This window comes from Pinus tabuliformis, chromosome 9 (assembly GCF_031772625.1).
Source record: "Pinus tabuliformis cultivar Carrire ecotype Pingquan chromosome 9, CPIR1, whole genome shotgun sequence".
Classification (NCBI taxonomy): Eukaryota; Viridiplantae; Streptophyta; class Pinopsida; order Pinales; family Pinaceae; genus Pinus; species Pinus tabuliformis.
The window spans coordinates 1,999,578,062-1,999,591,779 of record NC_142307.1 but is presented as its reverse complement, the minus strand read 5'-3'; the positions used below and the strand labels follow the sequence as shown (position 1 = coordinate 1,999,591,779).

General features: G+C 39.3%; 1 protein-coding gene across 1 annotated transcript; it reads right to left on the bottom strand.

Moving 5' to 3' along the window:
* Positions 1 to 3,544: 3,544 nt before the first annotated feature.
* LOC149157050 (uncharacterized) lies at positions 3,545 to 10,768 on the bottom strand. Its single transcript, XM_089444955.1, has 4 exons — positions 10,506 to 10,768; positions 5,554 to 6,881; positions 4,575 to 5,358; positions 3,545 to 4,484 (listed from the first exon to the last, which is right to left on the bottom strand). The coding sequence occupies exons 1-4, from the start codon at positions 10,766 to 10,768 to the stop codon at positions 3,545 to 3,547; spliced, it is 3,315 nt and encodes a 1,104-aa protein (XP_089301081.1).
* Between the last annotated feature and the right edge of the window lie 2,950 nt (positions 10,769 to 13,718).

Here is a 13,718-nt window from a genome sequence, read left to right as displayed (position 1 = left end):
CTTCTTGTTGCAACAAAGCCGAGTAAAATGTTCGTTTTTTCTGTTTCATGGAGGTGGCATCGAGGGAAAACAATTGTCAAGGCATGGAAAAGTTTCATTTTCTCTCACCACTTGTTGTTTTTGTGAGAGGGTTATGAAGACAAGTTTAATTTTCCCTCACCCTGTGGTTGTCCTCTTCTTCATTTTATGGAAGTGAAATCACAATTTGCAACAAAAAAATATGAATGTCTCTTGGACCCAAAACAAACACTTTAACTTCATTTTATGCAAGTGTTTCACAACTTATAACGAAAAATATGAATGTCTCTTGGACCAAAAAACAAACACTTTAGTTTCAAGGGTTTTAGTTTATATTTCTTATTTGTCATAAATATTATTTTCCATTTAATCGCTGAAGAAATGGCTTGATTTAAATATGTAAATAGGCCTTGCACCGCTTCCTTCTCCTCATTTAGCAAAAGCACTAGTGATTTAGAAATATAGGCGTATTGATTTGTCATTAAAAGACTGCCAACATAGATTATGGAAAGATGGAGATGACTTAAAAAATAAAGTTAAAAATAAAATAACATTGTCAACCGTTGATGGTATAAATATATTTGTTTAAATATAAAGTTTATTAAGTTAAAAATTTCTATGAATAAAAATTAATTCAATCAACCTATTCGCCAAATTACTATGATGGAAAGTACAAAACCTATATTACAAAACTTATAATACAACAATCATAGCTTCTAGCTGGATGCAAGATTTAACCGAGCACCTTTTCCTGAAGTTTCCTCACTATCCAGGAAATAACAAGATTAACGACACATATATACTAAATATTGATGTCTATTTCAATTCAGCCACTACAGGTTATCTCTATGCATGTGGTCTCGCTAACGTCTAACAGTACCCAACGCCAGTGTTGATGTTGTTGTAGGTGGTAGGGGTGCTTTTCTATTACAGTATTGGTACTCAGCTAGAATTCTATGTTTTCTATTACTGTATTGGTACTCAGCGAGATACACTCCCTCCTCAATAGGGACTTCCTTGTTTCTTTTCTTTCCAAAGAATTATTTATAAGAGTTTCAATGGTATTTATATCTATTTTTCATGTAATCTTTGAAGTATCCCCTAGTGTCCTTTCTGAAAGTGTCTATGGTTGTCTCTTTTGGAAAGAATTTGTGAAAGATATGCATTAATGTTGTCAAATATTATAGGTCAAAGAAGTTAGAAAAATTATTGTTTCATTGTAAACCATTATACGAAAAAAAGGTTGTGATTAGTTTTATTTATTATTTTTTAAATTAAAAATGTGCATACATCATGCAACCTATACCAAAAAGAAAAAAGTATTGATGAAAAAGTAAAACAATAATAGAAATAAAGAGGTTAATTGGATTGTTTTTGTCCCTGGAAACTGAGTGCAATATTCCCTGTGAGAGGATGAGTTATCATTGAGGGTTTGGTGGCAGAGGTCCTTAGGGTCGACCTCGAGCCCAAGCCCAACCTCAAGAAGCAACAACCGTTTTTCACTCCCCCACTCCTCCATACATTCAAGAGGAAATTCATCAACTGGAAGCCTTGACCAGTACTAGCGATCGACAAGCCTACTCAGACTCAAAAATTCAAGTTGAAGTAGTTAATTGGGTTACTAACCCTGGTCATACCAAGGGAAGACAAAACCAATACTTGAACTCCATCACTCTCCACTGGAAAATGAAGACACTATTGGGTAGGGCCCTGAAGGAGAAATAATACAATGATATAATATCTCTCTTGAAATAAATCCAATGCATTCAACATTACAAGCACTCTTGTCTTGTTATTTTGGATGCTTGACTTGTTCACATAGAAGTCCATCTCCAATGTGGTATGAAACCTCCAACACTAACAAGAACCAGTGATCTAGATCCAACCCCAGTTACTTCATCTGATTCTTGATGTTATGTTTAGCCTCTTGAGTTTGTATTTTACTTCTTGTAGTTCAGTTTATGTTAGTAGTCATGAATTTCATAGTGGTAATTGTTAACATTTTGAATCATCTAAAAACTTATCCCTGATCAACAATTCTGATTTCCCTTGAGGCAGACTGTAATCAGAGGTATCATAGACAATGATATCTATTGTTGTATAAAGACATTTTGAGGTAATACAACTATATATTCAATAAAAAAGGCTAATTGGAAACCTTTAACAAGAGAGGTTTTGTCCATCAATTAATTAGACATTTGAAGTATGTCTATAATAAATCTCTTAATATATATTAAAAAAAGTTATGAAAGTGTATTGAGTAGGATTATTTAAAATAAAAAAATTGACCAATAATTAGTGAAGAGAAAAATAATGATGAATCATGGTTATGGCTAAGTCATGGTTATTTGCAATCTATCAACAGTGCATTTCCAAGGCTTTCAAAAACCCATGTCCTCTGTAACAACCCAAAATAAATATCTAATTAGCTTTCTAATTAACATTAAATTTAAATCAAAGTGGCACTTACCTTGGCCAAATAAACATATAATTAATAAACTAAATTCAAACTATGAATAATGCTTACCTGTGGTAGAAGTAGGCTTACCGCAACAAGGTTTTAGGGACGACTCTCCACCCAACCATAGGCTCAATTGCGCAAGGATTTGCGACAACTGGCCACCCCCGAGCCCTCAATCAACTAAATATAAAGTTAATTTCCTAATTAAAATCATAATCAAACAAATAAGCACATACCTATATTACCTGTGATCGAAGTCTGCCAGATGACAACAAGCTTTGGGGACGACTCTCCACCCAACCGTAGGCTCAATTGTGCAAGGATTTGCTACAACTGGCCACCCCCGAGCCCTCAATCAACGTACTACTGCCAGTGACTCCTAGGTCTTAGAACACCATTCTCCCAAGATAGTGAAAGATAGAATCTTGGTATGATGGAATGCCCCCCATCCTCTTCATCAACTAATAAATAGAACAAACATTGGATGAGAAACCACATGTACACACTCCATGTGTCTACATGCGACTTTCTTTTGATTTTTTAGCTTTCTTGTTTATTTCTTTACTTTTCTTTTGATTTTTAGCTTTCTTGTTTTTTTTTTTTTGATAGTTTTCTTGTTTTATTTCTATTTATTCTTCTTTAGAGCTTTAGTATGGTTATTACTATTTTTATTTTTATTATTTTTATTTATTTTCTTGTATATATTTTTAATATCATTTATTATTTAACATTTATGACTTATTATTTTTATTATTTATTATTAAGTGATTTATTTATTATATATATTATTATATATTATTTTTGTATTACTTTTTTTTTTTTCCACTGGAAAAATCAGTAATTTTCATTATATTTAGAAAATTACATATAGTAGATGCTGATTAGCATATGCTGTAGTGTTCATGCAAAATCCACCACGCAGGGTGATATATCAGAGTTTATACAATAGAAAACATTAAAAGAGTCTGTCTGTATAGCCTGTTCGAGATCACATAGGATCTATTAGCATACAATATGATATCCATATCTATGTACAGTTTTCATCATAAACAAAAATGGCAAAAATTACTGTCGGCTACCGGGACTGTTGTCCCGCTGGTCTCTCTGGTCTATGTATGGCTTGTGATAAAACCTGTGCTCTTCCGTCCCCTGCTGCTCCACAATTATCCATTCGCCTCTGGGAAGTATCGTGGCCTCTTTGGATAATTTGTCAGCCTCGCTGTTATGTTCTCTGTAAATGTGTAGACAAGAGAAATGATTAAAAGCTGCCTTGAGTGTAAGTGCATCATATAATATATTGCTGAGAGTGTGTGTATGACAATTAGTAGCGTTATTGATCCAATTTACAACCGTCATTGAGTCCCCAAATATGTTAAGATTTGTATACTGATGTGTCAATGAGAAGTGAATTAGATTTCGAATGGCCAAGAGCTTTGCATAATTATTGGATCCTCTGCCAAATTCCATTTTTACACGGTATCTATGGTGTTCATTGATATGTAAAACAAAACCACCACCGCATCCATTTTGGTCCGCAGCCCCATCGAAGAAGGCCCACGGGATTGATTTATCAACTGTGGGATGAGCCTGAATCATCCTGGTTCGAGTGGGGGGAGGGTCAGGTAAAAGTTGGTACACGGCAACGATGGTTGCTTCTGTACGGGGCCAGCACACAGCCTGATCCTCGAAAATAACTCGGTTCCGTGCTAACCATATATGCCAGGTAGCCACGAGGGGGAGATTTATAAGTTTTGAACCCGGGTGACTGTGATTCCAGGCAGTCCATGCACCCGCAATGTCATCACCATTCAAGTTCCCCGAAATGCCAAGTTGAGTGCAGATGTTGTTCCATAGCGTGTGAACTGCCGGGCAATGTAGGAATATGTGGGCCAAAGTTTCTGATGCCGCTTTGCAGAAAGTGCACCAGGAAGGTCCATAGATGGATTTGCGAGTAAGGTGTTCGGCCGTGGGTATGGTGTCTTTGAGGACACACCAGAAAAATAATCTGGTGCGTGGAGGAGCATTCAACTTCTAAATGTCACGCCACCATGATGGCGTTAGCTCCGGTTTTCTGTGAATGATAAGTGCGCTGTACCCAAACTTTGGCGTGTAGATTCCATCATTCGCCTTACACCAAATAAGTTCATCGGATCCTTGTTTGATGCGGATATGGGATTCGGTTAAGGTATGAACATATTCGCTCCATTCCTGATGCCACTGCAGTGGGATGTCAAGTTGCTGAGCCGATTTCCAAGCTTGAGTGAATATGTCTGAGTGCAGCTGATCAGCAATATGTGAAAAATTCCGAATGTCTCGGTCATGAAGGAAAGATATGAGTTCTCGGTTGAGGGTGTGTCTGCCCCCACTATTAATCCAAGGATCCAGGCCAATCCTGCCCAGCGTTCCATCGTTAATTCTCCATACTAGATTATCCCGGATGAGGGGAAGGGAGTGTAACAGGGCCTTCCATATAGATGAGCATCCCTTCGATGTCCAAGATGGTAATCTAGCCCAGTCCAGAATGTTCAGAGGCCAAATGTATTTGTGGTAGGATACTTGTGCCCAAAGATTTTGGTTGGTTAATAGTGTCCAACCCATCTTAGCAGCAAGAGCCATAGCGAAGTCGGGTAGATCTTTGAGACCCCATCCACCCCATTTTTTGGGCAAAGTGATTTTCTTCCAGCTTATCCATGCAAATATTCTTTTGTCTTGGCTTCCATTCCAATGGTATCGATTGCACAACTGCTTCAAACGTCCTAGAATATTCCTTGGTATCCACGCAAGTGCCATCCAGAAGACCGGGGTGGCCTCTAGAACAGACTTTATAAGTACCAATCTGCCAGCCCTGGATAGAAATCTGAAGCTCCATCCTGAGAGTCCTTTTTCCAATTTCGCGACCAACCACGTCCAATCAGCAATTCTTTGACAAGTAGGCTTCAGCCTGAATCCCAAATATTTGAGGCCTCTGTCCAGAGGGAGAACAATATAGGGAAAAACCTGTAGAGCTAGCTGGGATTCCTAGACCGTAGTGCGGGAGCATGTTATAGAGGATTTAGTCTGATTTGGAAGCATACCTGTAGCAGCAGAAAAAATTCGAAGGATCTTTGAGAAAGATCGAGAGTCTCGAACACTGCCATCAAGAAGGATAAGAACATCGTCCACGAAGAGCAGATGTGTGAGGAAACATAAATCGGATATACGAAGGCCCCGGATATCACCAGCTCTCTTAGCAGAGTCTATGAGACGACTTAGACCTTCCATGACCAGAAGGAAGAGCAGGGGGGAGAGGGGGCATCCCTGTCTCAGACCCCTTTCAGAATGAAAGAAGGGAGAGGCCGATCCATTTATGAGGATACTGAATGTTGGGGAGGATATACAGGCCATGATCCATGAAATGTAGGAGTGAGGAAAACCCAAGTGGATTAGGATCATTTTGATGTAGAGCCAGCTGACCCGGTCAAAAGCTTTAGAGAGGTCAATTTTGAGGAGGATGGCTTTAAGGTGTTTGGACCATATAGAGTGTATAGCTTCTTGGGCCAGGCCTATGGCCTCATGAATCTGTCTAGATTCGAGGAAAGCAAATTGTTGAGGGGCAATGGACCTGGAGAGGATTGGTCTAAGACGATTAGCAATAGTCTTAGAGATGATTTTGTAGAGGCAATTGCACAAAGATATAGGCCTGTAGTCATCAAAAGATTCAGGGGTATCCGTTTTTGGAATGAGAGCAATGAAGGTTGAATTGATGGCATGGTAAATGGAACCTGTAGCTCTGCTCTCCTCGACCACCCTCAGCAGGTCCTGACCCAGGACCTCATAGAAGGCTAAATAAAACTCAATGGTCCAGCCATCCGGGCCAGGGCTCTTGTCTTTTTTGAACCACTTCAGTACTCCTTCCAGCTCCTCGGCCGAAACTGGATCGATTAGAGTCTCCACATCCTCTTCCTCTACAAATCTCGGGAAGTGATTTTCCACATTGATGATATCAGGTAGATTAACCTCATGGGGGCACTTGTAGAGTTCCCTGAAGTGAGAGGTGCCCAGATGAGCGAGCTTGTTAAAAGTGTCTGCTATTTCGCCATTAGGTGTGGGGAGCTTCCAGATAGTATTAGATACTTTCCTGCTCTTAGCAAAGCTATGAAAGAACTTCGTGTTTTCATCCCCAGCTTGAATCCATAAAGCCCTACTCCTCAATCTTACGGATTCCTCTCTCTCTTTGAGGATTTTTGCTTTTTGATTCTCTAGTTCAATCAGCCTGCATTTATCAGCTGCTGTAATGAACCCCAACCCCCTTTCGTCGGTGAGAGAGCATAATTCAGCTTCAATATGGGTTAGTTGAGCAGCATCTCGAGCCTGTTTCTCTTTTGCCCATGCAATAGATATATGTTTAATATCCGAGAGATTCCTGCATAATCCTTTAGCAAGTGATTCTGATCCATTGATAGGGTGGTTGTATTACTTTTGTATTATTTATTATTTTTATTATTTATTATTTATTATTAAGGGGAGGGATCTTACATCCTCAAAGAAAGTGATCATACCTACCACGATAATTGAAGAGGAAATAATAACAAAAGGTGGTCATGAATTGGTCATGGTAGTTTCTAGTTTATCAATTGTACATATTCAAGGCTTAAAAAAATCCATGCACAAGAACAAAGTTTCCAAGTTTTTAAAAGGCCATGGATCGAAACAAAATTTACAGGTTTTCAAAAAGATGTGTTCTAAAACAAAGTGATCATATATACAAAACCCATATTTTGGTATAGTACCATAATGTATGGAAACTTATATCTTTGCTATTCAATGTTGATATATCACAAAATTTGGGAAAAATGGAGGGGCGGCGAGGATGGATTATTCAACTGAAATAATTATAGTGTTATGAAGAAACACGTGTGAGGATGGATTATGTAACAATATATCCACTTTGATCAAGTTCTTTTGCATCAATAACAATGTGCAATTTTGGGTCGACGTTTCGAACCAGCTAGTGTGGTCCTTCATCGGGACCATGATGGGAAATATGCTCAAGTCAAAGGGATTAAATAGGGCATAGATGCATCAACAAATTCAAAAGACACAATAACATGGGTCAAACCTCAAAATCACACTTTAGAGAAAGTCAAGAAGAAAACATTAACTCCTCAAAATAATAATAAATTTAGAGAAAGTGAAGAACAAAACATTAACTCCTTGTTGACATGCCAAAATGTACCACCAACGACTAAGGGGTCTCCCTGGTGTGAAGTCCCAATTAGACCTCACACCGTTTGGGATAGGAGTCCCATCCAGTATGTGGGCCTGACTGCCACCATGAATGTTTTCTGCTCTTGGTTATCAAATGAGAAGGTGCCAGAGTGGGGCAAGAATGAAATGCTCGGGCAGCGAAACAAAATCAACCTAAGATTGACAAATTGCAGATAGAGGTGCAACATATCACAACAACGATAAGAAGAGATAAACGATGAGAGGAATTAATGAGATAAAACCCCATCGGACATAATAAACATGAACATGCTGGAGGTCAATTGCGAAGTAGTTCACAATAGGTCACCGACATGGAAAGGAACAAGTAAACACAGATTCAAAAGTGAAACATACATGCAACCACTATGTATCAGTACATAACAACTTGCGTATATGAAATCACACATACAAATATGGTGTGGTACCAGACAACTAATAGAACCACCATGAGTAAGCATGGGAATCAATTCCAAAAAGAAAACATCTTATTAATATGCTGCAACTTCAAATACATATCATGCAATCGATTAATACCCAATAGTGGAACATGGGCTATTCATACCATTGCCCGATGCCAAAACCCTAACCCTACTACAAACCCACTCTCCTAGCTACCATGATCTGAGTGGCCCTAGATCTCAGGCATAAATCAACTATCTATATTGGCCTCAACTTCAGTGCTAAAATCCCCCCCTTTGTAAATGAGGCTTGGGGGAATATTTATAGAGACAAGGTGACTATTCACCTATAGTGACCCTTGGCCTTCCCTGGCGCCTTTTAAGCTTCCCCCATGACTCTTGAGTTTACCGACTTCTTTCTCAAGCCAACATTGATTTTTACATGCCCACATTAGTTCCAACATAGTGGCTTCTACAATGGTGGCTGATATTTACATTACTATGAAAGAGAGAGGAGAGGGATGTAGAGGGTTATTGAAAACCATAGAATGCTTGACGCCTAAATCTCACAACTATGCGAATGATTGGTCCTGAAACTGATTTGTTTTCTTGCCACTATACTTCACTTCCATTAATCAACCTTCTGGTGTTGTGCCTTCGAGTTTACTAAAAGGTTCTTGGAACTTGGGAGGGCCCATTTGGCTTGCTGAAGGAAACCCTAGCTATGCACGCTCCACGAGGAACCCTAATCCCTCTGTGTAGACCAACATTATGTATCCTTCCTTCCACATGAAGGCAAATAACATAGGCCAGACATAATTTCAAAAAAGTGATAATGGAAATACAACCATCTATTTGAAAGGATGACGTTCATAAATAGTTAATCTAGACCCCCGTGTGGTCAATTGTTGTGCCCCAGCATTGTCAATGCATGTGGTCTTGGATGTCCCGTTTGGACCTTCTCGTATATATTCTCACCCATGGGCTTGTTCTCATTTATGAGACCTGTGATGAATGTGGTTTCAAACTTATTCAATTCAAGAAGATGCACCAATATAACTCATTTTAAGAGATCCATAGAGGAGTAGCACTCTTCGTTGTGTTGTAACTCCTTCAATGGTATCTTATATTCCATGTCATTCTTCACGAGTTTCATCATATAAAACCAAAACCCTAACTTCTCCCTTATGATGCTCGACCACTACCAGAATAGAAATCTTCTTGTGGGAACAAACATAAGACATTCTGAATGGACGTTGTCTCCTTATTTTCAGTTTGTGGGTTTCCCTCATGTCTAAGTTATTGATTGTAATCTAATGTAATAAATCTGATGCTACACCTATCAAATATATGTGCTTCCCTGTCCTCCCACACGAACACTTAAGCAAGTCTCCCTGTTGCTTGCAAATGACACTTTGAAGTTATTTTGGGAAATAAATGGAGTTGTCCTCTTTTCTCAAAACGTAATCTCATGGTTGAAAAGCATTGCAATATAATCTCCACTTGCATAACACACAATATATTCCCCCATCACTGACATAGTGCTCTGCACAAGTTGAGTGGCTAGTGGTAAATAGTTTCATCTCTAAAATTAGAATGCAAGCATCCCCTTTTCGTGTCATGAGTATCACCCATCTTCGAATTTATATTAATTGCTCGATTAGCTGACCAATTTGATCAATCTGGCAATGTAGTGCGACCATGCAACAAAAGAACGTTTTCAAGAGGTCATTGTGCCAAAGTAGCAACCAGTGAGGTAGTTCATGATTTACGATAGGTTGCATAGTTGCATTTTCGCGCAGTGGCATTACTTGGATGCTCTCTTGAGACATAAGAATGAGATATCGTGACCTAGGTGGGAGTGTGACTTATTGAAGATTGCATGGTTGCATTTTTGCAAAGTCTCATTACTTAGATGTTCTCCTGAGGCATAAGCATGTGATCTCATGACTTGGCTAGAAGTGCGACTTCCTAGAGGTCGCTCAATTGTAGTGCAGTTGGTCGCACTTCCAATTGGGACTCTTAAGAAGCGACTTCGTGAATTACGGGCTTTCGGAAAGAGTGAAATGCATTAGAATGTTAGTGTTGGTAGTTTCGCACTCTAAAAAGCCTTGTGCAGTATAGCAACAACTGCGTGAGAGCAACCTTCAAGATCTCCATACCGCAAAGAAAATGCCGAAAGGTGTGATTACATCTTTATGCATATCCTCAATCATTCCTTTCCAATGGCTTGCAAAGTATTTAACTAAAGGTTCAACTTCATTCACTGTAATAGGTCTTTCTAAACTAGAACCAGCTAGAATCTTTATAATTTGGATCGGATCATGAACTGTTCAAGAGAGAGCTATTCCACAAAAAGACTTGTGTTGCTTTTGAGCAACTCTTCAAATTTCAACTGCGTCTTTCCTCCCTCTATACTAGCTTTCTTCAGCACAGCTAAAATCATGTCATAGTTGTTAATAAGGAGCATAGTTTGCTGCTTCGGCCTACTGAACATCCGAGCATGCTTAACCAATGAATCATCCACACCTACCATAAGACACTCCATATCTAATTCGAGTTGTCCATCTCCATAGTTGACATTAAGCTTGTCCAAAACTTTGTAAACTAAAAGGGCAGATACACGCACATAAAGAAAATCCATTCCTTTATAATATTAATATGTGCTACCCAACACATCCTTTCATGAGCTAAGACTTGAAACATATCATCAAAGGAAACTTTATGAGGTTGCACAATTGCAATTTAGGGCAGGTCACACATCTTGGAGGCTTTCTTAAGGATTAAAATGTGATCCAACGACTTTGAGGTTAATGTGACTTACTGGTGTTTGCACAGTCGCATTTTTGGGCAGGTCACACACCTTGGAGGCTTGCCTGAGGAGTAAAATGCGATCCAACGACTCTGAGTTGGAATGCAACTCACTGGCGGTCGGATAGTCACAACAAAGCTGGTCACACCTCCCTGGCTACTCTGAAAGTGTGATTTAGTGACTTATGGGGGATTTCCAAAGGGATTGCGACTTGTAGAATGAGTTCAGTTCAATGTTTAACTTCTGCAACAACTCCTTCTCCTTTGATACACGCATACCAAGCAACATTACTCCGAGTGAACATTCGTCTATGCATTGTTCTAGTGTAACCTCCCTGACATAAAACCAAATACTTGGAGGATTCTATTTAGATGCGACTTCGGCGAATAACAAGACATGCAATGTCGAATTTTCAAAAGTTCGTTGAATATATAACTTGGGCTTCAAACTAACGCTGCGAAGTGGTCCTCAACTCCTTTTCATGATTAACATCGATTATTTTGAGGATCCTCTTTTAGAGTTTGTTTTGGAAAAGATATAGCCACTGCACATATGGAATACATGACCTTTTAGTCGTGCTCGAGGTGTTGCTTCCAACTAGCATCTAAATACCCGAGTTGGGCTCAAACATTCTCTCTGATCCGCACCTCTGGTGGCACCTTCAATGTCATATTCTTTCCATCCCATTTATTATTTACGTCCCCATGCCTTGCTTCGGATTGTTTGTTGGATTTTTATGGCTTTTAATTTCTGAGTGTAGAGACCTCCCATACGACTTTTGGGCACATTATGATGGCTCGAACTCCAAAACATAACCCGTTTATAATTTCGAACATCCACCATGACACATATTAAGGAACTCTTGGCATCAAGGTGTCTTAGTGAAGTCGTGCCAAGGGACTACTTGTGTCACTGTAGCATAGTTCAAGGTGCTTCTAGGGCATCTTGAAACAAAAGACGAGATGAAAAATAAGCTATTTTGCAATAGTGACATTTTCGTGTGAAAGTAAAATGAATCAATACACTAATTCATTTGAGGAGCCTAAACAATAAATGACCCCAACTAAGATGTAATAAATTATATTGGTTGATAAAATCATGTTTAAGTTTGGAGGCCAACTTAACATTCCAACGCTTTCATGGATCTATTAATTACAGTTGATTTTCATATCACATAATGACTAAGGGGTGATGCACTCATAGAGCGAGTCCCTTGAAACATTTACGATGGTTGGAATATGGGTTATAATGATCTAGGGTTTTGAATATACATGAGGACAAAAACCTTGTTAAGAAGCCTAATGCGCATGCTGAGATGAGGAACCAATAATGGACCTAGGTTCATATGACATGAAACAGTCTCTTCCATTATGCCCAACAATGTCAATGGAAATGCACTCCCAATGGGATGCGAGTTAGGTCAAAATAGGAGGGGGTTCACCTTTTCCCATTTAGGGTTTCACCGAAACCTCAATAATGTCAATCGTAAGGAAAGCCAAATTTCATGTACGTTTTCTCCAATATAGGACATCTACTGATCGCGATGCAAATCATGCAAAGATGAGCTTCAAAATCATGAGATACTCTTGATGCATTAATAAAGCCATTAACCTTGGAAACCCTAATGCGATCCTAAGGCATATGTCTGAGATAAAACATGATGTGCGGATGCAATGTATGAAATGTAAGTGGGCGCACCAAAGGGGTTGGATAGGCAAGGCCACGGGGAGAGAAACTGGTTGGGGGTCTTAGCAAAACCCTAGAAGCGTGGGGCGAGTGGAGGGGTACCCAAAATTTTGAATATGGCCAAAAATTTGGGTGGTGTTGTAGTGGCTACAACAATTGGCGAACCACTGGTAGAATCCAGTATCTCTGTCAACACCCTTGTAGCAGTCTGAGCACTCACAATGATCCAAGGAAATATCAAATAGATGCTATGGACTCCTCTTGCGTTGCCTCAACCTTTGTAGATATGCCTTCCCTTCATGTCTCAGGTAGGTCTTGCTAGTCAGTAAACATCCAATTAAAGTTCACACATGCCAGTAGTTGATGGTGATGCGAAGAACATGTCAGAGGGCTTATTGAATTCAAGATTTTAAAAGTAAGCTTCTAGTGTTTCTCCACTACTAGCAGGTCTACATAGTACCTCGGTGGAGTCACTCCAAGAAATCACAAACGTTGCTCTGCTGCCAATGAGCCTGTTCAATACCATGGCAGAGTCATTGCAAATTTACCTCTCTTCGCAGGAAGCCTTTCATGATCCTTTACCCTTTATTTGGTTTCACTTTCTTCTACATGTGCATTGCACTTATTTTTGGGCGTTCATTGCACCAGGGTGGATGAGGGATCCTAACTTATTTTATGAGCAAGAGAGGTTGTTTCTTGTTTGACAGAAACTAAGAGATATCCTTATTTAGGTTTTCCCTTAAGCCAAGCTTCCACATCTCATTTCCAGTTAGCAAGTGAACAATGAACACAAGTCATTGAAACCATCAAGACCATGCTGAGCACGAGTTTCAGGTTATGGGTATAGGTCATTTAAACTAATTAGGGTTCCCCATGAGAAATCTGTTCTTATTTCCCTTGTTAATAAATTAGACTTGTAGTAGAGATATCCAGGATACAACTTTGATGACTGGTTCCAAGAGAGGCTACTCATCGGTGTAACCATCACAACTTCACACCATCATTAGGTCTAAGGTTTTAGTTCTAGGGTTAAGGTGACTATGAAACTCTCCTAAGGCTTTCGAATAGGTGTGAAGAGGTCGAAGTAATGCACTTT